The sequence below is a fragment of the Dicentrarchus labrax genome, unplaced genomic scaffold (genome assembly GCF_905237075.1).
Source record: "Dicentrarchus labrax unplaced genomic scaffold, dlabrax2021, whole genome shotgun sequence".
In the NCBI taxonomy this organism is placed as follows: Eukaryota; Metazoa; Chordata; class Actinopteri; family Moronidae; genus Dicentrarchus; species Dicentrarchus labrax.
The window spans coordinates 22,443,062-22,468,427 of record NW_026136711.1 but is presented as its reverse complement, the minus strand read 5'-3'; the positions used below and the strand labels follow the sequence as shown (position 1 = coordinate 22,468,427).

Below are 25,366 nucleotides of genomic sequence, written 5' to 3'. Positions count from 1 at the left end.
ATCCTGTGTACTGGATGTGTACTCACATCTACTATCTTCCCCTCTGCAGGAGAACACGTCAGACTGTGGACGAGGCCACTCCTTCCGTCCGTCCCTCTACACCTTACTGCTCATTCAGCTGCTTCTGCTTTATCCTGCCGTCAGCCCCCACATTCACTCTCTATTACATTAATTCCATTTTCCCCCATTTATCCTCCTTTTAGCCCTCCCAAGCTTCTTTCCCAACCTAAAAACCCTCCAACCCTCCTCCCCGCCTCCATGCCCCTAAGCCTCCCTCTCCCCCCCGATATAGTCATAGGTAATAATGGGACTTCCCATCACGGCAAGTTGGAAGCCCTGAGTGCCGTGCTACCCAGCTCGCTTCAGTTCTTGTCGCTTAGTGACAACTGCCGGACGTTCGTGTCCTTGGCCAGTTAACCTTCATCTGCAGGAGGAGCGGGTGGTCCCGGACCACCTGGATCATAAGAGGCAACGTCAGAAAAAAAGAAAACAAATCCCCCGCCCCCCCTCCACAACCACCCCGCCGCCTCGACCATCCAGAGAAGGCAGGGGAAAGAGGACAGAGTCAATGTCTTCGTCACAGACCTCCCGCCTCACACAGACTGGAGAGTTGAGGTTGTCTGTCGGCCTTCGCCTCTGTCTGTCTGTCAGACAGACAGCGGGACTCCTCCTCCTCCTTCTCTCCTCCATTTCAGAGTCTCGCTGTGGACCATTCAGCCAGTTATAGCCACCATAAAAGAAAATAACAGAAAAAAAAGAACTGTCAAGTATACAAAATGTCAAGTATAAACTGCTGAAGTGATGAGTATTCCAAACATTACAGTATATTTAGTTTTTAATTTGAAAAGGAAGTCGTTAGGTGTTGAAACTTAAAAAGACATGAATTAATTTATGCACTATATCTACTTGCCAAAATGAGATAGACTTTCATGTGGTCTTATTTTTATAGCCAAAACAGGAGGAGGAAATGGCTTCTGATTTAGATTTAGGATAAACCACGAGAGGAAGAGGAGACACAGAAACTGAATGCTGATTCATTTTGTGCTGTGCCTAATGACAGATTAATGCTTTTCAAAAGACGTCCACTTGGGGATTATTGTAATTACATGATGGTAATCACATTTCTTGAAGTACTTTCCTCTTATATTTATATTTAAGGCTCCATGCTATCTGACTTAGACACTAGTGACAGCTGTCAAATATGAATCAGCGTTCGGATGCTGCAGATTTGGAGCATCGTCGATGTCGTGTAGTGTTCTCCTTTAGGATCAATCGACCATTCTGACCTCTGGTTTGGACCGGTGTTAAAAAAGAAACCCCTGTGCTCTCTGAGGCGAAAGCTCACCTCTGCCAATCCTCATGAGGCTTCTCCAGTAACCTCTACTAACGCTCCTAATCACGATTTGTAAATGTGCTTTACTTCTGTTCACACAACAGACACACCAAGATCTCTGCCTCATGACGTCTCATAGTTGTTCCAGGTGGGCTTTTTCTCTCTTTTTTTTTTGGTTTTTTGTTTTTCTTTTTGTGGGGCTTGTATTACCTTTGACTGATGCTGTTCAAACTTCAAAACCATTCGCTGCTGGGGGATAGGGGCTTATCAACATTTCCAACAAAAGTGCAGAAGAGGCAACTAAATATGGTGATCACGTACAAGTAGTAGTCTGGTTGTAATCCGTCACAGTTCATCATTTGATCATTACAATGTGTGCAAAGTCCTTTAGAGTCCCATGTTTAGGAGCCGCTCTGTTTCATAGTGCCTTGATGCACTTTGTTTTGGACCACATTGGCTGCATAAGAGTAGAGCTACTGTATAGTACCTTTATGAAGCAGCCATCTTTGAGGCTTTGGATAGCGCAGGAGCCCGTGAGACTGAATCTGTTGGCTATAGAAATAGCTTTACACAGAGCCACGGCACTGACCGGCTCTAGCTTAATGTATTTGCCCTCACGGCTGTGGTCGCTGTAAACCCTCCAGAGCCGCCTGACTGCCATCATATGGAGTTACTATACCGTTCCTTTACAAAGCCATGTATAGAGCTATGATACACTATCAGTATACAGCGACTTATCTGGCCATAGAGCGTTTTTAGGGCCACCTGACTGCTATTGTTCTGCCTGAAGCGTATGTGTTTGTGCGTGGATGTGTGTTTGCGTTAAAAACCCTTAAAGGGGAATGTCTTTTAAATGATTTGTGGAGTGTATGAGGGACGACAGTTGTGGTAGCATAGCTGTTTTTCCTGTTCCTATGTTGCAACGGACAAAAATCCAGTGTTATTGTGAAGAAAAAAAAGGGATTTTCCTGAAACAAAAATAATCCATCTTCAACCATCAGTCTGCCTAAAAATGAATCAAAGGGGGAGCAGAGGTGTCTGAAAGAATGTGTAGTTCATCTGTGTTTTCTGCTTCAAATGCAACATAGTTAACAAAGCCTCTCTAAATGCCTTAGTGTTACACAGTGCGGAGCTCTGATACGTATCCCCCCCACCCCTCCATCTACACTCTTTCACACACACACACACACACACACACACACACACACACACAAATAGATCCTAAAGTATTCCCTCCCCCTGGGTTTTTTTGGTGTTCTGCAGTAAGTATAGTGAGCTCTAATTTTGTATTTTTACGTCTTGGAATGATTCGTTACTGATTGATGCCTGTTCGATTAAATGCTTGAAAGCAGGTCGGAGTTATAAATTTCAAAAAGCCTCCAACCTTCGATGTTCACACCCACCCAAGCCCTCACTGTGTTGCTCAGGCGGGACGACTCACACAACAATTTGAACCTTAACTACACACTCTGTACAGTTGTTGTACTATTTGATGTGAGAAACATGCTGGCACAGTAACTGCAAATGAACAAAATCTGACTCCGGAAAAAAAAGACTGTTAAAAAAAAAAAATCTGAGGTGTGTTTTTAATCAATCTGGCTCCTCCTACTGACTGGATGCAGTCTTAACTTTTCTGGCATTTGTTTGTCGCTGTTCTGTGCCATTAATTCTGTCTGTATATCCCTATTTCCACTGTCTGTAAATGAGCGCTACACGTGCCTGTGGAAATGTACCCCCTGCAACTTCCTCTCTTTTTCCTGGCTCTGTACGCATATACACTCTCACACATAAAACTAAATATGTAAGCCTACAGTTTTCTGCACCTGCACCGAGACATTATGCACAACACACACCTTTTAAGCAAACATGTAATGACACTTATTCGTGCCCAGCTGGGAGATGTCAAGCACCAGGCAGAAGTAAGCCAAGGACGTCACTTCCCAGGTGTTTTTTCTTTTTTGGTGAGCGGGGCGGAATGTCAGAGGCAAGCTCAGGGAGTGGGTCTCCACAGAGCAGCACGGGCCTGTCAAACAGAAGGTCATGGAGGAATCATGTGGTGACGTCTGTGTGTGAATCCCCCCGACGGAAAAAAAATGTTCTTCTAAAAGGGGATACACACGTCTGATTTCTGTAGTTTGACAAATTTACTTTTGCCAAAAAAATGAAAATATAGAAAATTGGACCAGCTTGGGGATGAGAGAGAGGGGGGGTCAGCTTTAGGACGCCACCCTGAAATAAGTAGGGGGCGGTTTTCGTAAAAGAAAAGCCTCTCGCCCCCTCCCAACCCTCGCTGCATCTGTGTTGGTGCGTCTCTGTGGGAAAGACACGTGTGTATGTGATTCTGTAGTCTGTAGTCTGGTGCTATGTGACCATGTTTGACAAGTGTGTGAAAAAATAACAGCAACATTTAGAGAAAAAAAAAAGTAATAAAATCAGTCAAATTTTAAGTGAAGTTTAAAATATATATATAGGAATACAGCACTGTTGATAAGTTTGAGATCTGAAGTCAAAATGTTTTTAATTTATTTTCAGTTTGTTTTATTTCCTGTACGTGTGTGAGTGTACGAATGTTGGTGTGCGTGGAAGATTTAGCTCCTTCTTTTCTGGGCACTGGTCCATGTCGCTCCATTCTTTTGTACAGATGAAGCTAAAAAAAAAAAAAAAAGAAAAAGAAGAGGGCAAAATTTGTAAAATATTGTGTCTGTGACTCCTTGTAAAATATTTTCAAATTGTTTATTACAGAGAATCAGTTATTAAATAATGTTCATATTTTTCACTTCATTTCAGCGTGTGGTGTTTTGTTTGTTTGTCATACACAGGTTAAAATCAGAGCTTTACTATTAATTATAACACAGTATTACAGTACAATATTACTTCTTATGGTATTAAAGGAAAAGTTTGACATCTTGGACAAACTTCTTACCGTGATGAGACAGTTAATGCCACTCTCATGTCTGTATGCTAAATATGATTTGGCCAACGTAGCTTAGCACAAAGAATGGAAACAGTGGGAAACAGCTAGCCAGGCTCTGTCCAAAGATAACAAAACAAAATCCACTATAAAACAGCAAATTGTAGTTTTTACACACTTTATTATTGTTAATTAGTGAGCTTAAGATGTTTAACTGTGGACAGGGCCAGGCTAGCTGTTTCCCTCTGTTTCCAGTCTTTATGCTAAGCTAAGTTAGCTTCATATTTATCATGGATCTTCCCATCTAACTCTCTGCAGAAAAGCAAATAAGCATATTTCTCAAAATGACGAATTATACCTTTAAAAGTTCCGAGCCTCCTCTCAATATTAGAAAATCTTGATTTCCAGTTTCATTACTGACACTTTAAAAAGTCAAAATCAGGTCATGGAGGATGTTAGTGGCCTAAATTTCTCAGGAATGAATAATGTGTTTATCTGTGTGGCTCCTCTGAGTCACTTATGTGTGACTGATACACAGCGAAGAGCTTCACAGCGTATTAAGGAAGTCTGTGAGAGCTTTGTGCCAAGTGTCCGGGTCGTCCAGGTAACAGGGGTGACCCGCCCCTTTCATCACCACCACGCTGTGATTGGCCAGATTCCTCAGGTTGCCGAGTGATATTTCTCCGAGCTGAGTGTCCTGGTCACCATAAATGACCAGCGATGGGACCTGGAGGAGATACGGGACACAAAAACACAATGAGATGCTTCTGGTGAATCATTTGGAATCCTTTTTCTCTTTGGTTTTTTTTGTTTGTTTTGAAATTCCGACCCGTAGCTAAAGGGATTTTGTGGATGTCCTACATTTTACCTCAAGTTTAAAAAAAATTCAAACAGGTCTTATAAAAAGATAAGAGGCTGGCTTTTTATTTTTATTAGGCATGACTTATTTATGTGTCTAGATGTCAATATGAATAAAAGTAAAGTAAAAAAAAGTAAGAGCTAGTCAGGCAGACCTTAATATTCGCTTCTATTAGCGTATCAATATCCCAATATACATATATTCTATTACAAAGTAAAACTCCTGCAATAAAGGAGACTCCAGTTAGTTAGTTTTAGATTTACACAACATTGGGGGACAAAACTCTGAGTAAACAAATAATGGTCTGCGTCCAACAAGTTTCTAAAACCGGACAATCCGACATTCACACTGATTTACCAACAGTGTGGAGCTGAGAAAGGAGCCAGGGATTGAACTTCTATTATTTATTCAATCTTTTTTCATTTTTATACTTTTATTTAATTGTTCCACAGTTTTCAGTATATTCACATTTTTGCAATTATTGTTATTTTATTATTATTTTTTCATTTTAATCTAAGTACCCAGTACTACAGAAAACCAAGCCATAGCTACAAATTCATCTTATTATGTACACTTATATCAGGTACACTAACATACCCATATGGATATAAATAGTCATTAGTATTTATATGTACAAGTTAATTAATGTAACATTAATGCGTCCGTGCTGGTATTCCATAAGACAGAAAAATACAGTAGATACAGTACATTTCACAGTACAGTACATACAGTACAAGGAGTAAAAAATAATACTATCACTACTTTTCATGTGGACAACTAAATGCAACACAATGAATGTCTACCAGGAGAAAATGTGGGGAATTATCCCCATATTTAAACTATTATTGTGCCCCGACCTCTCTCAGACGACCCCTGTTTGACCTTGCCTTCAAGTTCCTTTCATGTGTAAATGTATAAGTTAATTATCAGCAAAATATATTCAAAGTATAAAAAGTAATAGTACTCTTTATATTTCATAAACTCATATTTTGCATAAAATCTCAACCTGCATAGTAACTAGTAATTCAATCTAAGATTTATATCTGTTTTGTTAAGTTATTTTACTATAAGAAACCAGCTTTGATATCATGTCACTGCTTTTCTGCTCCGTTATTTTACCCCAAATCACTGAACATCAAGCAGCCATGATGCTGAACTTCTCCACAGTGACAAACACGTCTCCTTCATGGATAATGCACCTTCACTTCTATCCATCTAAGAAATAACATTTTCAAATAGTCAGGGGTTGGATGAAAGCTGGTATGAAAGTATAAAGTCACATGATATCTGCCCCTCTTGTGGTCACATGCAAAAATCCACAGGCTCTTTTAAAAAGGGGAGAGGAGGAGGTGCTGGAAATGGGGTTGACATTCACGGTGAGGTTATCCTTTAAAGAGGAAATGAAGCACACATACTGTAAAAAAAAGTTTTACAGGACAGGAAACTACTAAAGAATATAAAGTGGAGGTATATACGACTGTACCTTCACACTCTGGTACTGCTCTGCTGTGAATTTGTCGGTGCAGATTGGAGCCACGGGGATGTAGGCTCGTATCAGGGCCTGGTGCTGGAGGAGGAAGGGGAGGGAGTACATCCCGCTGAGTGATGGGCTGATCACCACCACCGGGCTCAGGCTCAGCTGCTCACACACCTCTTTCAGGAAACCTGCAGGGGCCAGTTCCCCAACCGCTGCCGGGGCCTCGGCTGACTTAGACTGACCGAGTCCTGTGGACAGACGGAGAGTCCACATTTGTTGGACCCCAGAACTTTTAGTTCAGAGGTAAGTGAGTAAAGCTTTATTTGTGAAGCACTTTTTAAAACACAGAGTTACAAAGTGCTTCACAAACAAATTAATATACATATATATATATATATATATATACTATAGCTACATACACACACATATAAAAAACATATAAATACTTACATGGACGAATAAAACAATAAGAAAAGTTAAAAAATAGACACAACAGCAAATAAACACAGTGAAGCAGATCTATAAAAAGCTCTGCCCATAGAGAGCTGCTTTAAACAGATGGAGACAGATGGAGAAGATACTGCAGGAGGTGAAAGGGACGGGAGCCGTTGTTCTAAAAACAACATGAAGTTAGTTATTGTAGAGATTTTGGCCACTGATTTACCAACATCAGCATTGTGTGCTGCAGCAGTGACTCACTGAGGCAATTAGGGAACTTTAAACCTTTATCACGCAGTCGCCCCAATTTGCATCAAAAATAGCACTAGGGCTCACAGCTCAGTCAAACTCTGAACACACAGACATGATACACAAGCTTTTAAGTACAGTGTGACTTACATTTCTCAAGGATATCATTACTTCCAGAGTCTATGGTGGATAATGGTCCATACAGCTGCATAGAAATCATGGAAAATAGACACATATAACTCCAGAACTTGAGAGTGTTTTTAGGTTTTCTTCGGTATTAAAGTAATTCAGTAATAGTTGTCTGTATATCCACGGGTACACTGCAAACAGGAACTGCTAATAGGTAGTTCAGTATACTTTTATTGGTGCTAACCTGCCAAAATGTAAACAAATATGGACTAAAAAAGGTGGGGCACAGTTAGACAGTGGCAGACGTTGAAAATGTTTTGCTTTTACATCCAATGGGGGGAAAAGTTCTTTGAGTTAGCAGTTAATACTTAATTAAAAGCTTCTGACAAATCTTCATCTTTACAGTGACCTGCAGTGTAATGTGCTTCACTGCCGTTACGCTCACTCACTTTATTAACTATTTTGTGCATCCCAGATTACTTTTCTGAAAAGGTAAATATATATTTAAAAAATGTAATAGTGAAGCCACAAAAACAATCCATGACTGGTAGTTTTATACATCCGATATGGTTTGTTCTGTCCTCAGATTAAAGACACAATAACATATGACTGTAGGACTATATGAATATATGTCTTTGACTGTGTTTTTATTGACCCCTTCCTGTAACCTTAAGTTAGTTTGTGGTTATTTAATGAAACACAGAAAAATAAAAGTCTTCAAACTGACACAGGGTTTCTCTAAAGGGCCACAGGAGAATATAATAATGTAGTTGATGTTGTACTGAAAGTAATCAACCCGACCAGACACAGTGAACCGGGGGCTTATAGGCCCTGTTTCCTGCTTTGTCCGGTCAGTTGTCCAGACTTAAGTAGTGAAATAGATCAAAGTTGATCCCATCAGACTCACCTGGCAGGTCGATGGCGACAGCACGGCAGCCTGCTTTGGCCAGAGTGTCCAGAGTGCCGATGTTGAGCCAGTTTTCTGAAGAGAAACGGATGCCGTGAAGGAGTAAAACTGACATCTTCACTTTCCCTGCAGCAGGTTCACTCTGTCTGTAGAACAGCGGCGCTTTGCAGCTCTCCAGCTGCACACTGCCCTCTGTCATCTTCACAGCCAACATCCTGAACACAAAAACAGCAGAAATCAGACCAAAGTTCAACACACAAAACCTGATCTGGACTTTAAATTAGACAGGAGTGTCATTATAGTGTGGTATAACTACTTTAACTTAAAGGATATTTGTTTTTATTTGTCTGAGACCTCCAGATGATGTTTCATATACTGAGTAGACATAAGTGACAGTTGTAGAGTTATAATATGGAGACAGAATGACAACTAAATATTATTTTAATTAATTAATTAGTCAATCAAACAGAAAATTAACTGACAAGTTTTAATAATCAATAAATCACTGCCAATTGAATTATATGCACATTAAAAATGTCACAAACTGCCACGTTTCAATATTTTCTTTTGTTTATAGTTTAAAAACTTTATGATGGATTAATTTATAGTGTAACTTTGTAAATGGACACAGTTAAAATGTAAAATGTTATTTTTACAATTTTGTATTATGTGACGCAGCCTGTTGCTGTCCTGTGACAGCTCACAATGATAATATAATAACTTCATCTGTAAAAGTACAGCTGTTTAGTCTCCCTACAGCATTAAGCATTCATATTCAGTAAATAAACATTTAATAAATGGTTTATAACACACACTATGATGGAGCTGTAAGCAGATGTTGGTGTTTATTCATGTATTTGTCTACAACTGTCTCCTCAAGAGGGCAGCCCTCACAATATCACAATATACTGCAATAATATCAAATATCTCTTCACAGGAGATGTTATTAAGCACATTAATAAACAATGTCCTTACATGTCTCCTACATTATAGTGCGTTATAAACATTTATTATTATAAGTTCGTATACTGCTGTTAATAAATGGTAAAGAGGTGCTTAATTAAAGTAAAGTTTTACCCTGTTGAATATATGAAGAAGTTCACCCCTCTGACATGTAGTGGAGTACAAGTATAAAGTATAAAATGGAAATACTCAAGTAAAATACAAAGTCGACTGCATCAAACACAACAGAAGCTTTGATACTAAAGCATGTTAGAGAACAAACCAAATGAAATCAATGCAATAAACAGCCCGTTCAATCCACAGCTATCTGCACAGTCAAACATTAAGTTCCTCCACAAACACATGTATTGGACTGCAGACAGTTCCGCATGATGTTCCTGTTAACTTGTCCTCACTTTCAGGACTTTTATTTTGATATGCGCTACAGTGAACTCATGTTAACAGTGTTGTGCAGCTCAGTGTCGGAGTGACAGAGGAGTTTGTGCACAGCTGGCAGGTTAAACAGACTGATCAAAGTCCAGATTAGATCATTTTATTTGTAATATCGAACTCGCTCTCGATGCTTTTACTCTGCGTCAGAAACACGATGAGAAAATAAAATCCTCCTCTTCTTACCTGACAGCCTCCAGAAATGAACCGACCTGCAAAAAAGTAGGAACACTTTGGTCTTGAACCAGCTGCAGTTTCACTTTATTTCCCGGAAAACAGCAAGAGGAAAAAAAAACAACCTCTGGGAATTATTCTACTGACGTCTAGCGTTTGTAGGGAGAATTGTTTTTATTTTAGCTGCAATTTAAAAACCAAATTTTCAGACGTTTTTCTTTTAACATATTTGGTTTGATCGTCGGGTTCGAGTGGATTTTCATGTAAAAATCATGAAAAAAGTGCATGAACAAGGGCTGATGTGCCACTCTTCATTAATGATTAATACCCGTATTGATTGGCTGTGTTTTGGGGATTAGGGCCTCTGTTTGAGTAAGAGCTCAGTGTTCATGAGTGGGTGGTTGTGTTTAAGTCCGCTTTTTTTTTTATGTTTTCAGATTTTTCTACGTGGATTTCTAACACCCGAGTGGACTTTTTAGCGGGATTTTTTTCAGCCCAGGTCGACCTGATACCCAAAACCCGTCATAAGAACAAGCCTCTCAGTCTGACTTCCATCCAGTGTTATAAAACAGTCTTTATCGTCCACAGACCACAAACAATGAAACTGTCGCTGCTCTGTGTTCTCCTGACACTCGGACTGGCCGCTGGTAAGAAAGCTTTATGATCCTCATTGTCTTCAATTATAAATGACTCACAGTTATTTCACTTTCTGTGGAGTCTGAATGTTTTGTTTTATTATGTACTTTGATTAAGAGTTAAAGCTCTGTATCTGTCTGTGGGTTTATAAAGAAACTACAAAACACAACAAATCAGTTATTTTCTATTTAACACCTTTTGTGAGTACTAGGATTGTTATGTAATAATAATGCCTGATTATATATATACCAGTAGTAATAGTAGTAGTAGTAGTAGTAACAGTGATAGTAGTACTGGTCTGTTTCAGTAACCAGATGTGAACTTTTTCTGCTTTTTCTGGTCTGTTCTCACAAACCAGCAGCATTGTCTTGGTCCAAAGGTTATATGTGTGCAGGCTTGTGCCCAAATGTTGCAGCTGGTACCACTAAGCACCTGTACTCACAGTTTAAACCCAGACTGAATATATAGAGAGATACAGCCCTGCCTGTGTAGTCAGCCTGGATCCTAATTGTTCTGTTATGTATAAACAGGCTACCGCAGTCCACTGAATGACTTCCAGCGCTCTGAGGGCAGAGAGCTGGTTCCTACCTCTTGGAACTCGGCTCGAGTGTTGCTGTTCCCAGGCCTGAACCTAGAGGACTGTGCCACACAATGCTCCCAGTCTCTGGACTGCAGGTATCCAAACTTTAACTGTTTTAACGCAGCAGGTTGTAAGCATCAACCAACAAGGCTATAATTAGAATGGGGTTATTGTTAGTAGTCGTTAATTATGACTGCATATATAATACCCTGTGAGCTCATATTTAAGTCATTGAATCATTTCTTAAAGATCCCCTCCAGACATGTATTAAGACATATATACACAAATAATCTGTTAAACAATTGTGTGCCTGATATGTTTTTTTCTATCTGCACATACATCGTTCTGCATAGTGAAGCTCAAACAGGAAACACTGATTTTTGAGTGGAGGGGTGAATTAAAGGATACATTTGGTCTTATTGTCAGTGAATTCCATGAAAAAGACCAAAACCAGCAATGAACTGATCCACTATCAGGTGTTGTGGTGCAGCCCAAAGCCTGATAAATCTTCAGAATAACTTAAAAGTTTACTGTGGAAAACTCGTTCAATATCATCTTGCTTCACTCCGAGAGCTATTAGTAGTGGAGCATCAGAATAAAGGAAAGATTTCTACTGCTGTAACATTAACAGGAGTAACAACACTTTTAGAATTTTAGTAAAGTATATAGACACAAATACAATGCAATTTTACAAGTGGAGATCTCATATAAAGCAGATAAAAGAACAAATTCTTGAATTTGAAACAGATGAAAGTGCAAAATATATGGATATAAAATTACTAAGGAGATGATACTAAAACCAGTAACATGGTAAAACTCCATGAAATAATGTAAAAGTAAAACATTGTTAAGCGTAGGTCATTTGATTTGATTTGATTCAACTTTATTGTCATTGCAAGTACAGGTACAAAACAACGAAATGCAGTTAGCATCAGCCGGAAGTGCAAAGTAATTTACAAATGTACAGAAATATGTAAAGAAAAAGTAATTATAACATTATAGCTATATGAATGAATATACTGACAAGATATTTACATTACAGTATTAACAGAGTAGATATATACGGCAATAACTTAAGTTAAGTCATCTTTTGAAAGCGAGTCTTCAGGAGACCCAAGTCGTAATAAAACAATTTATATATTGTAATGTCCTATTAATGATCTTGAAGGCTCATATATTAATTTATTAACACTAAGAAAGTGATTAATAATAATTTAATATATCTTATTGTACGTTTGTATCCATCAATGTACAAACCTTTGACATGAAAATATCCCTCAACACCAGAGCGTTCAACTACGAGACGCGTCCGACTGTCACCTGTAAACATCTGCCCTGGGTGGGTGACGGCAGCAATGCAGAGGTCAAGAGAAACGTAAACTGTGACCTCTATGAGAAGAAGGGTAAGACTCACACATGATGTTACTGAGATCAATGAGACGTGTCGGTGCTGGAGTTGTTTGATTGGTTGTGTTTTTGTTGTGAAGTCTATGTCAGAAAGTGCATCGTGGGTAAAGGAGAAGACTACCGAGGGAAAGTCTTCACCACAAGAAGTGGGCTCACCTGCCAACAGTGGTGGTCCAAGTTTCCTCATGACCACAGGTGAGACGTCATACAGTGTAATCAGGAAATATTAGTAAAAACTACGAAGTTAAAAACCTTTTATTCCACTTTAAGGGAGTTTGAAGGTGCAAACATTCATATTGGGTGAACAGTGAAGGACTTTTTTATACATAATACTCCAATTTTAGGAACTTGCAGGAAGTCATAGATCCTAAACATATAGACAAACCTCCACTACTCAATATTTTTTATATATTAAGTTGATTTAAATGACTTTTCTGCCTCTTTGTTTTGATTTTCTGGCCCCCAAAGTTCACTCTCATCAACCTCGTGTTAATGTTGCTCTTTGTCTACTGGATGTGTGACGGCCAAGTGATTGCCAACATTGCCAACTTTATAATATGTTAGTAATGTGTGTTTTTAGCTTGTGGTGGAATTAATCTGTATCCAAGCGGAGAAAAAACAATCAATTGTTCCAGATCTAAGTTAATTTGTCCAATTACTATTTATTCTAAAATGTGGATAAAAAGGCTCCAGCTCCTACACTATTGATCTGATGTGGATGTAAACACCTCAAATTAAAGTTGAGAGTCGGCACTTTAACCTCACAAAATCAATGCTGGGAGTAACAGAGCTTATAAAACAAACAAATGTGTCCTAAACCATTTTGACTTCTCTGTGTAATAACTGAAACAGTCCATCACTCACTGTAAAACTATGTTTCAGGTGGACTCCCACAGCTACTAATGGTCTGGAGCTAAACTACTGCAGGAATCCGGATGGGGATCGTATTGGTCCATGGTGCTACACCACTGACCCCGAGCGACGTTATGAAAGCTGCAACATCCCCCAGTGCAAAGATGGTACATCCCATACGTTTATATATATGAAAGGGGCATACATGTGTGAACCTGTGAATTTCTCAGGGATTTTCTGGGAAGTATCTTGGAATAACTGACATAATTTGATACGAATTAAAACGAAAATAGAGACAATGTTATGAGAAAGTAGTCATAGTTATTACTCCTTCATTAATCTTTTTTAAAAAAAGAATTGGTAAAATGTGTACTTTCATAGTTGGGTATAGTTTTTACTTTTAGAGGAAAACAGACACTTTTAAATCCAAGAAAATATTCCTTAATGTTGCTGGAAACTTTATTCCCTTGTGCTGTTTTGTATGCTTTACAAAGAAAACCAAACGTTAGGCTTTGTGCATGTTCAGCTTCCTGCTGTGCGCTGACTAAAAGATGGTTACTTTGGTAAAAGAAGGTTGTAATTATCAAATTTACCAATTGTACACCATTTCCCTGTAATTACTACCAAATTACACAGTCCTTCTTAAGAAATTACAATTATATCAGCTCCTCTCAAGGAAATGATTTAGAAATTATGGGACCTGTAAAATAAAATGTTTCTGTGTGGGTGATGTTATTTGCTTGCAGAGGTTTGTATCACGTGTAACGGAGAGGACTACAGAGGCCAGGTGGACCACACTGTGAATGGCAGAGAGTGTCAGAGATGGGACCAGCAGTACCCTCACCAACACATCTATCAGCCTGAAAAGTACTCAAGTATTCATCACTACATTACCTATCATGTGCCTAATTAACCAAATGAATTGATAATGTGATGTTAGTCTACAATGTATTTATTAACATGTTGTAACAAGACATTATGTAATAACCCACATTTTATAATACAGCTTCAGCTCAATATCAAATAAATTTTTCCCTATTTTAGATGATTACATATTGTGGTGGCTATTTTGAATAAGCCGAAGCCTTTTGATGGTCTTTTTGGGGCGCTCTATCTAAAGACGATTGCAGTAGTTAACCTTGTTGGAAACAAAAAGCGTTAATGAGTTCTTCCAGGTCGGCATTTGATGTGAAGTCCCTGAGTTTGGGTGTATGTTTAAGATGATAACAAGCTGATTAATGTGGCTGTTTAGACTGAGATCAGAGTCAAATATTTTTACAATTATGATGCTCTTTGGTCTCAAAAAATAATATAATTTAAATGTAGGAATCTAATTTAAATGTAATAATTGGGATGTGCACAGATGAAGACCTCCATTTTGGTTGGTCATATTGGATTCATGTGTTATTACGTAATGAAGTAAAAATCTATTACATTTTGTGTAATTATTGCATAATGTGTTGTTGCACATGTGAATTAATGTCAAACAGGAAGTAGGAAGTTCTCCCACAGCTTCTAAATTGTCCTGTGTTTTGTTTTTGTGTACATAATAAATTATTTTTAAATTTAATGTGTCTTCCAGGTATCCCGATAAGAGTCTGGATGATAACTACTGCCGTAACCCTGACGCCTCTCCGGTGCCCTGGTGTTACACCACTGACACTGAGGTGGAGAGAGAGAACTGTGAGATCAGCAAGTGCAGTAAGATGTTGCTTTTGTTATAGTTTCACAATTAGAGATACTTTATTAATTAGTATTAATTAATTAGTTGATCAAAAGATAGAAAAATAATCAACAACTATTATGACAATGGATGAATCACTGAAGTTCTATGATAGTAAACTGCAGCTTTAAGAGGAGTGATAGTGACCTTTCCACTGTTTTGTGTTTATAGACCAAATTATTAAAATAATAGATGATGAAAATAATCATTGCAGCCCTAAATAAGACATTACTGTCACATTTTAATTTGTAGAATACATTTTTGGGGGGATCAGACCTTCTTGATTGTTTCTTCTGCTTAGTTTTTGTCATTAGCGCTCTCTGGTAGAACAGCGGAGACGTGAGCTGAATTGAGCTGGTTCCTGTGGCATTAGGAGACACAGTGCAATTAGGAAGTCTCATTAAGTCGCTGTAATTAAATTTAGAAAAATCACCTTTTTGGTGTTTGTGCAAATTACTTCCTAAATTGCGAGACACTTCACAATTGCCCCAATGCTTCTTTTTGATTTAAGAGTAAATGCGGCTAAAGAGTGCAGATGTTTGTCAGTGATTCAAGCCCTTCATTGTCTCACAGGGTCTCCGGTTAATTAAATGTTAATTACAATGTTTTTATGTTTGTTTATACAGATTGTTTTCAGTTTCAGTTTCTGGGGTTTTGTCTAGCTTTCATTAGAAGTAGTAGGAGTACAATTATTCTACAAATATACATAAAAAAACAAAATGTAAGAATTTGAGGCTAATTCTTTTCCTCTGATTCTAACTATAAGTTGGGACCACCGTATGTTATGTAACATTTAATGTACGACACACCAAGTGCTGAACTTTTAGCTTCAGGACTTAAATAAATAAACCCAAAACAGGCCGCCAGTGTTTTGCCCAGAATTTCGACATGACTTGTGTAAGATGACACTGGCAACATTGGCATTTCCACTGAGGACAGAGATCACTGAGGCCAGAAATCTATAAGATAGCACCCTCTTGTGGTGCAGTCGGTGTTGAGTTAAATAACAAAACGCTGCTCAGAGTCAACTCTCATCATAAACACTGATAAAAACAAGATATCACATAGCTTCATTCTTGTTTTGGTGTTTTCACTAGCAAGAATTCAGTATTTTTATGTTATCCAGTGTATTTATTTTGTTATTGTATCTGCGTCAGACAAACAAAACACAATCAGAAGAAAATTGAGGGAACTGTCACTCTAACAAATTCAGAAAGTTGAAAAGTGAGGTGAAAAGGAAATAAATAAATCATGAATCTATACAGTGAGGTTTTTGTGTTTGAGAAATCCAAACAAAAAATGAATTAATCTTCTCAATTTCACACTTTTCCTGACTTTAAATTTAACCATGATAGTAAGTAATGACAGACTTTTGAAAATAATTCTGTTTAATCAGATCCCCTCCAGACATGTTTTGATAGATAGACATACGTAGAGACGATGAGAGGAGTTGTCCTTGATGGCTTTCAGCTTCCCTCTCCTCCTCTTCTCAGTCACTGCCTCCACACTGCCCAGTTCCATCCCCACCACAGAGCTGCCCATCCTCACCTGCTTGCCAGGTTCGTTGGCACCACAAATCCCAATGTCACCTCCCTCAGCACACCCAGGAGAGACAATGACACTGGCCACAACAGAGTGGCAGAAAGCGACATAGAAATTTAAGAAGATCATTATAAATAACATTATATTTTAGAAAAGGAGGACTTCAAATATTCCAGTTAGGTTTTGACTTTAATTTCACTACAATAATAAAACATAACTTACAAAAATCCACCACTTCCTCTATCTTAAGTGTATATTCATTTATTCTTTTTTTAATATATATATTTTTTTTAGTTTTTTGAAAACAAAAAAAGACTATTACAAATAATGACTGTAATGATATGACATTAAAGTAAAATAAAGAAGAAATAAGTAAAATAATAAAAAGTAATAAAATGACTGTATACACAAACCAGACTAAATAGGTACAAAGAAATGGAGGTTAAAGTTATAGCTGTTCAGCATCTTGATAAGAATTCTATAGACAGTTTAAAGGGCAGTGAATAGCTGGATGTTCTCTCTAATGTGGGCAAAGAAAGTGTTTGTTGATAAATCATTTCTAAAATATGTTCTTGGAACCTTATTGTCTCTAATTTGATAAAGAAAAGTAAGTCGTGAACCCACTGAGCAAAGCTGAGTGAAATTATATCTTTTGAACAGGATGAGACGTCGGGTCAGTACATAATATTAACCATATTAACCTCACCACAGTGCAGTCCAGAGGTGACCAGTGACACTAATTTATCTCCTCTTCAACTTGCCCCTTCTCTCCAGCTGAGGTGAGGGTTGAGAAACGCCAGCGCTCCAGCTTTACGACCAACTGTTTCCGCGGCCGCGGGGAGGATTACCGTGGTAAAGTCAACGAGACCACATCAGGTATCCCCTGTCAGCGGTGGGACGCCCAACAGCCTCATGAGCATCCCTTCTACCCAAACACATACGAATGCAAGTGAGTACATATATAATATAGAGTTTTGATGGAGAAGAAGTTGAGTGTGTTTGACAGATGAAAGTGCTTTGGGGTTATTTTCTGCACTCATAGCCTGTTCAAAGTGCTCTATTTGCTTCACACATGAATATTAATGTCAAGAAGTCATTGCAGGGAAATTTCTTGCAATCTTATTTCTCAGCTGACAGTTGACATTAGATGATAGATGGTCAGTTACTCCACAGTATAAAGCGGCCGCCCTCTGAGTGGCAGTATGGATGTGAACTGAATTTCAAACTTATTTGTGGTGCAGTGATCATTAATCATGCCGAAACTGATTACGAGTGTTTGAATCCTCAATTTTTGATAGTTAGTTAACCTACAAGAATCTATAATCCCTAAATGAAATGTGCTTTCTATTAACTGTGGTCTTTTTAAACAACAGGCCCACTTACAGCTTGTACAAAATAAGATGGTACATTATATTATTAGATTTTTAATAAAAGAACATTTAAGGATAGGACATTTTAAATCACTACACTGGTTAAACGTGCGAACAGGGTTCAGGATCTTGCAACAAGTCATGTGTATAAATGCCTAAATGGTCCGGTACCAGACTATTTACAGGTGTTTGAGCGTACTAGAGATCAGCTTGACTATAATACTAGTTGTAGGTACTCAAAGTTCTGTAAATATTAAAAGATATGCCAGGTTTGGATCTAAATCTGGAACCTGGAACCATTTACCAGATTAGTGAAGCTCTCAGGCCCGGACCACTATGGAAATTAGTTATTTTAACTTTTACTGTTTTTATCCTGTATTCTGTTTCAATTTTTTATGCATAATACTTTGTTTCCGTTGTATGCTGTTTATAGTTTATTTTGTGTTTCTGTATGTCCATGTTTTATGTTGGACTGACTGTGTATTTTTAAATATGTTAATATGTGGAAAAGTATGTTATGTGTCAGCTTTTTTATGATAAAACCAAACATATTCTACTTGACTGTGTGCTACATCTCATCCAGGGGTTTGGAGGAGAACTACTGTCGTAACCCAGATGGGTCGGAGGCTCCCTGGTGCTTCACATCTGTGCCAGAGATGAGGACTGCTCTTTGCTTACAGATCAAACGCTGTGCAGACGACATCGAGGCTGAAGGTACGACTTAATGATTACTTACTGCAGATCTGAGCAAAAAGATTAATTCAGTGAACAGCTGACTGTCAGCCGTAATGGATAAAGATGAACCTGTGTCGTAATGAATATTTTGGGCATGCAGGGATGTAACCATGTAAATACTGAAGTCATTAAAGTTCCCTCAAATGCAAGCCAAACCCTAGAAAATATTGACCAGGTACCATATGTTACGTATAAAGTATTTTTTTCTCGTATAATACATTTTTGTATATTTTGTTTACAAATGTTAAAGTGACACTTTTGTCCTCTTACAAATGTGTTGTTAAATTTGTTTGCAAGAAAATACACCCAATTCAATATGTTACAGCTTTAAAGGGACATTTTGGTGTTTTTCAACCTATTTTTTTGTGACAAATGGGGGAAAACAATTCTTTAAATGGGTCCAGTATTAAGCGCTGCAGCCTCAGAACGGTGTCATCCTTCGGGGTAATTTTGCACCGTCAATGTACGTCTACTAAAAGTGCTTGTTTTTGCCACTGACAGATTGGTATTATAAGTGTCTGACAACATTTTGGAAGGACCCTACTAAGTAAGATCCTTCTTGTTTAACCAGAACCAGCTGTTGCATTGTTCTGTTCAAAACCACCAGACTCCATTGAGAAAAACTGTAATTTTAGGAGTTGCTGGCCTACTGCTGCCTTGATCGGCTGGTTTGTTTGAGTTATTGGGTGACCTTGGTGAGTTCAACATGTTAAAACACCAAAGTCACATAATAACAGAGACAAACTAACCGATCACCAGCGGCTGCTGTTCAGCAAAAGTTACGTAGTCTCACTTTAAGGTTTAAATTACTTAGTATAGTAATAAATTGAGTCAAAACAATATCACCGTAGCCTTGTTTCATTGTTGTATTCAGTTTTTATAACTTTATTCTTGCTGTTTTCCGTAATTCATCAAGGTCACTGTCATGATAGTATTGTCTTTTTTCAGATTGCTACCATGAAAATGGTAAAAACTACCGAGGCATGGTCCGCAAAACTCGTAAGGGCATCACCTGCCAGAAATGGAACGTTAACACACCTCACCGGACCAGGTACGATGATCATTAAAATGTTACAAAGACACAAATTATCTTTTTGTCCAAGAAGAAAAGAGTCTTTACGTGAAAGAGCTTGTCCCCTTTATATTAAAGCTGTGTCCAAAATCCACATTGCATACTAATTCTAGGCAGGGTTTGAGTATGCCCCAGCTGCGATCCATGTAACCCCACTTACTTGTAACATTTATGAGATGCTTACAGCTTTAAAAAATCTGTGTTTCAGGATAAACCCAAGGACACATCCTGAGGCCAATCTGACAGAGAACTACTGTCGGAACCCAGATGGGGACCAGCACGGACCCTGGTGCTACACCACTGACCCCAAAACCGAGTTTGACTACTGTGCCATCAAACAGTGTGGTACATAACTACACTTCATTTGTCTATTTTACTGTGTGGTGACAACTTAGCCTCTGTTTGATTTATCTGTTCCTTGTTGTTTTCAAACAGCTGGAGAGAAACAGCCGATGACTGAAGCCGTAGGTTAGTTTCTGAGCAAATATGAATTTGGAAGGTTGACAACAAGCCTTCTCATGAGTCTTTACAATAACATGGCACCTTTTTGTGAATGCAGAGAAAGTGGAGTTTAGCGAGTGCGGAAAGAGAGAGGACCGTGTCCAGAGGTCGAGGTTGCGTATCGTGGGCGGGGTTCCCGGGAACTCGCCGTGGACAGTGAGTCTCAGAGACAGGTGAGTGAGAGCTAATGGTGGCCATAAACAAGTCAAATACACTCTGCTGTGCTGTGTGTGACTTCTGACCTCTCGTGTGCAGGAAAGGAAACCATTTCTGTGGAGGATCTCTGGTTAACCCCAGATGGGTGATCAGCACCAAGCAGTGTTTCTCCTCCTGGTAAACTTTATTTATTTATAGCTATTGGAGCACAACCAGCAGTGCATCAGTAGACTCATTTAAAAAAAATGTACTCTAACCAGATAACAGTGATATAGATAGAACAGATAAAAACTAACCAACACTTGTAAGTTAGGATGTCTCAGCCTTTTAACCATTTTTAGCCATGCAAGCAGCATTACTCTAGGCATGGCGATGTCTGTTGGTCTGTCTGCCCACTGCTTTGGTCCAGACTGAAATATATCAACAGCTATATGTTGGATTGACATCACATTTGGTTACAGATATCCACGGTTCCTAGATGATGAATCCTTAAGATTTCTTTTATTCTAGTCCCACCATGAGGTTTACATTTGTGGTTTGGCGTGAAATATCTCAACAATTATTGGATGGATTGCCAAAGAAAATTGGCATCCACATTCATGTCCCCTTCTGGATGAATTGTAATCACTGTGGTGTTCCCTTGAAATTACTTCTAGTGGTCAAACTTTGAATTTGTCTGAAACTTTGCTTTTTTAACCAAATACCTGCAAAACTGATGACATTCCCATCAGCCTCAACTTTGTGCTAATCAGAGGTCGCAAAAGTACACACATTCTTTAGTCGAGTAGAAGTACAGATAAAAAAAAGACTTCTTTACTCAAGTAAGAGTGAACAAATACAGGCTCTGAAATTTACTTAAAGTATAAAAGTAATAACCACTCTCAACTAACTGAAACTTCAAATAGGGTCGAGTCCCCCTCTTGTCTGATTCGTCTTTTACGTCTGTTTATAATTCCCGTCAAAGACATTAAAACAAATGTAACATTTTAGTGTGAGGAGTAGAAAGTACAGAAATTTGTGTAAAAATGTAGAGGATAAGTAAAAAGTTGTCAGAAAAATAAATACTTAAGTGAAGTACAAATACCTGAAAAAACTTTGTTACTTTCCACCTCTGGTGCAAATTAGTAAATGTTAGCATGCAAACACAATAAACTAAGATGGTGAACATGGTAAACATTTGGCTATCACAGCTTAACATCAGCAAAATAGCATTTCGTTGCTGTTGGGCAGAAACCTTGTATCTCCATATTTTGTCCTTTTATTTCACAAATCACTGCTATTGGTCACCGTTTATGTCTGTTTGTGGGTTTTACAAATATCTAACCAATGAAAAGTATTAAAATTAACAATACCAACTTTGACTTTGTTCAATTATTGTATATCCTTTTTTTTCCATTACCTAAAAAAGTAACGTGACATTTTATTAGCATTTTGCTCTAAGCAATGCTGTACCGACGTCTACAGCCTCATGGAGTAAAACTGTAGACTCTTTGTTTTGAAACGTCTGTTGTAAATCCTTTAAGGAAAAGTTCCCCTGAAAGACATGATGATATTTCAGGATAAGACACGAAATAAAAAAGTGTGTTTCCCTGTTTACAGCTACGTGGACCTGCCTGGGTACTCGGCCATGATGGGAACACTGTTTCGCGATCCACAAGAAGAAGAGCCTGGCGTGCAGACCATCCCTCTCACAAAGATTGTCTGTGGACCCTCAGAGTCTCAGCTGGTCATGCTACAACTGGAACAGTGTGTACTGTCAAGTGCCCCCAGCATACACACACACTCTCAGACATACCAATAATCCCCTCTCACTCTCTTCTTTCTATAGCCCTGCTCAGTTTAATGAGCGTGTCTCTCAGATCTGCCTCCCTCCTGAGCGCTACATTGTAGCTGAGGGGACGACCTGTGAGATCGCAGGATGGGGTGAGACGAGAGGCAAGTAATCCTTTGGAAGTGATAACTTGACACTGAATTCACTACACGCTGCGCTCGGTGCGACTACAATATGCTCCTGTTACAATAATTGATAATAGATGACTTTCTTAGAACAAGCATCTTGTTTCTGCCCTTGAAGTAGTGTTGCATCTAAATGAGAGCTTTTCAGACCAGTGAGCAACAGACGGTGTTGCTATTTCCAGAAGCATTCAACATCTGTCCACCTTCCTCTTCTTTTCTCCATCTCTCTAAACACATTAGCGACTAACTCATTCCTCCTTACTGTTTTTCAAGGGACTGGAGATGAGACTGTCCTCAACGTGGCCCACATACCGGTTCTTAGTAACAAGGAATGCAACAAATACTTCAGAGGTCGTGTTCGTGAGAATGAGATGTGCACGAGCTCTTTCCAGGGTGGGGTAGGCGCCTGTGAGGTAGGTGTCCATGCAAAAGTGTGCACAGTTTGGAAGCTTTATTGTCCGTTTTGAGTGGGGTATTTTTTTGCATTTTTCCTTTAAGTTTCCTTTAAGGAGTCAGACGTGTATGACAATCAAACCAGGGATATTGTGTGTACGTGGTAACCTCTAGATCACCACTACAGCCCACACTGATCATTTTGGTGCTGTGGCCTTCAAGGTTCGATATTTTTAAAAATACACCGACCCATCGCCCCACCGTAAAACTACTGATAGGTGTGTTTTTATTACATTTGGACAGAGCCACGGTAGCTGTTTCCCTCTGTTTCCATTTTTTTTATTTTGCTAAGCTAAGCTAACTGGCTGCAGGCTGTAGCTTATATTTAGCATACAGACATGAGAGTGGTATCAATCTTTTCATCTAACTCTCTGCAAGAAAGCGAATAAGCGCATTCCCCCGCTGTGCTTAGAATTAACTCTTCAAATTCTCATGGTGAAGAAAATCTTTTGATGATGGAAATCACTTTAAGTAAAGAGCATACAGCTATTTATACATTCCTATAAATCAAACACATTCACCATTTGGATAATGGAGTCGGGCTGGACAAGATGTGACTGCAAGATGTTTCCAACCTCAGCAGTGACAGTCAGTCATAACAGAGACAAATAATGACTCCAGAGTGTTGTTCCTGTGTGTCTGCAGAGAGACTACGGCGGCCCTCTGGCGTGTCAGAACAGGGACTGCTGGGTACTCGAGGGTGTGATCATTCCCATGAGGCGCTGCGGACGCCCGGGGCAGCCCAACATCTTCATCCGTGTGTCCGTCTATGTGGACTGGATCAAGAAGGTCATGGAGATGGCTTAGACACACATAACAGCCATCCAACAAGGACTGATCAATTGTTATTCACTCACCGTATACAAGTCAGATGTTGTTTTACATTAAAAAATGTTCATAATACATCAAAGTTTTAATCAGATTTTATTGTACAAGTTACAACATTACTATATAATTAAGAAGACTCATTCAGCCTCTCATTCATGGAGAAAATGCAAAGACAGCACAGTAATTTGTAACAGCTTTAAATTCATTTTTCATTTTAGACTAAATAAGCAGAAAACATTTATATTCCCAAAACATGATCACATAAGGTGAGATGAAAAACAATGCAGAGATTTATCATAAAAATGTGTATAGCAATCACAACATAATGTAATTGTAGCAGATATAAGGATATTTGTAAGTGTTAATTAATGTTCAGTATTTGTCATATTTAATGTTTTTTTCATTATCTGTTTATACACCACAAGTTTTCGACAAATACAATAACACACTTTTATCTGCTAACAATGCTCATAAACCATTTATTAAAAAAAGGTTTATATTCTCCTTATAAATGCTAAATAAGGACTTAAAAGTATTTTTGTTATTTATTCACCAAAAAGCTAAAATGGACGCAGAGATAAAAACTAATTGTAGCCCCTAAGGTTCAGAGGAGAACAACTGGAGCTAAGTAACTTCCAATAATAGCAGAGGTGTGGGGGGTTTACGGCACACATTTTAAGTTCCTAACATCCCCTGGAAATGCACCCTTTACCACAAAACTGTACGCCTCCCCTCCTCTCCCTGGCATTGAATGGAGCTCCGAAATACCTTCTTTGCCCCCAGCCTCTAAAGAAATCCCTCCTCTGCCTGTCTTTTGATGCCTGCCCCCACCTCTAAAGACATGCCTTTGTGCCTTATGCAGAACTGTATGCGCTGCACATTCTTTCTAGTTCTATAGGAGGATTTTTGTAACCCGGTCCTGATGAGCCCACGGAATTCAGCTTAAATAAACCTCAAGATCAGAGTCCAACCGAATCTCAGACACACCAGCCTGCAGAAGGCCACTGAACTCTCTCTCACACACAATTTCTCTCTCATGCAAACCCTCCCCCCCACCACCCTCTCCGACCACCACCTCTCTCCGTCTTATTCCCCTCATTCTATCTGTCTGTGTCTGTCTCTTGGACATTTTCTTTCTTTCTTTTGTCTGGACACTCAAAAGAAAACTGACATTTTATTATTTTTGTCTGCAGAAATAAGATCTAATGGGACTGAAGTATACAACCTCTAGCTAATGATGGGCAATTATCCTCCTGCTGTACACAGCGTCTGGTAATGGCAGGTTGACAGTTATGATTCTCATTCTGTACACTTTCATTTAGTAATATTTATAGTGGATGACTAATCAAATTCATATATGACTACCAGTTCTCAGCAACTGTTGCTTCTGAGAAACCTGACTAAAAGAAATAATTAATAAACGCTGCTACACAAATATGGAAATAGTTTCTTGGTTACTTTGTTTTATGTGTACTGTGGTAATGGCCTCTGTGTAGCCTCAAATAAACATTTTGTGTTTTGTTTTTATATTCAACATTTGATCATAAATGTTTCTCAATTTAATCTTCAGGTTTCACAGGATATCTAATCTTTAGTTACATCATGATACTGACAGTGTAAACCATTTCAAATCCAGCCCTGTGCTTCATCTTTGTAACTTAAAGCTTTATATGTTGGTCTCCTGCC

General features: G+C 38.6%; 3 protein-coding genes across 10 annotated transcripts in view; 2 read left to right on the top strand and 1 right to left on the bottom strand.

Moving 5' to 3' along the window:
• The window catches only part of cacna2d2a (calcium channel, voltage-dependent, alpha 2/delta subunit 2a), a 143,630-nt gene extending 139,516 nt beyond the window's left edge, over positions 1-4,114 (top strand). For all 3 annotated transcript variants that reach the window (XM_051414526.1, XM_051414525.1, XM_051414524.1), the window contains one exon: positions 50-4,114. In XM_051414526.1, coding sequence (XP_051270486.1) covers positions 50-172 — 123 coding nt within the window. In that variant the 3' untranslated portion in view covers positions 173-4,114. The remainder of the gene's footprint in view (positions 1-49) is intronic.
• Positions 4,053-10,022, bottom strand: abhd14b (abhydrolase domain containing 14B). Its single transcript, XM_051414557.1, has 4 exons — positions 9,882-10,022; positions 8,304-8,518; positions 6,587-6,828; positions 4,053-4,971 (listed from the first exon to the last, which is right to left on the bottom strand). The coding sequence occupies exons 2-4, from the start codon at positions 8,515-8,517 to the stop codon at positions 4,792-4,794; spliced, it is 636 nt and encodes a 211-aa protein (XP_051270517.1). The 5' UTR covers position 8,518; positions 9,882-10,022; the 3' UTR covers positions 4,053-4,791.
• Positions 6,828-25,123, top strand: mst1 (macrophage stimulating 1). 6 transcript variants are annotated; one of them, XM_051414532.1, is made up of 20 exons: positions 6,828-6,883; positions 10,458-10,516; positions 11,036-11,180; positions 12,373-12,488; positions 12,573-12,687; positions 13,375-13,511; positions 14,091-14,211; positions 14,927-15,045; positions 16,561-16,626; positions 17,384-17,558; positions 18,563-18,693; positions 19,663-19,765; positions 19,995-20,131; positions 20,222-20,254; positions 20,346-20,460; positions 20,543-20,620; positions 22,043-22,189; positions 22,272-22,378; positions 22,673-22,812; positions 23,498-25,123. In XM_051414532.1, the coding sequence occupies exons 2-20, from the start codon at positions 10,468-10,470 to the stop codon at positions 23,657-23,659; spliced, it is 2,196 nt and encodes a 731-aa protein (XP_051270492.1). In that variant the 5' UTR covers positions 6,828-6,883; positions 10,458-10,467; the 3' UTR covers positions 23,660-25,123. The 6 variants fall into 6 exon arrangements, with proteins under 6 accessions (XP_051270492.1, XP_051270490.1, XP_051270489.1 ...); XM_051414530.1 differs by lacking the exon at positions 6,828-6,883 and adding an exon at positions 9,759-9,917 and having other exon boundaries at positions 10,307-10,516; XM_051414529.1 differs by lacking the exon at positions 6,828-6,883 and adding an exon at positions 9,799-9,917.
• Positions 25,124-25,366: the final 243 nt, after the last annotated feature.

What these genes read in the sequence shown, in the direction of transcription:
- abhd14b (XM_051414557.1), bottom strand. Translation starts at nt 8,517, where the DNA reads ATGTTGGCTGTGAAGATGACAGAGGGCAGTGTGCAGCTGGAGAGCTGC. An exon ending in TGTCGCCATCGACCTGCCAG is followed by an intron (nt 6,829 to 8,303) that starts GTGAGTCTGATG and finishes GTCTGTCCACAG; the next exon opens with GACTCGGTCAGTCTAAGTCA. An exon ending in AGCAGTACCAGAGTGTGAAG is followed by an intron (nt 4,972 to 6,586) that starts GTACAGTCGTAT and finishes TATCTCCTCCAG; the next exon opens with GTCCCATCGCTGGTCATTTA.
- mst1 (XM_051414527.1), top strand. Translation starts at nt 10,297, where the DNA reads ATGTTTTCAGATTTTTCTACGTGGATTTCTAACACCCGAGTGGACTTT. An exon ending in AACACACCTCACCGGACCAG is followed by an intron (nt 19,766 to 19,994) that starts GTACGATGATCA and finishes TCTGTGTTTCAG; the next exon opens with GATAAACCCAAGGACACATC. An exon ending in GTGGGGTAGGCGCCTGTGAG is followed by an intron (nt 22,813 to 23,497) that starts GTAGGTGTCCAT and finishes GTGTGTCTGCAG; the next exon opens with AGAGACTACGGCGGCCCTCT.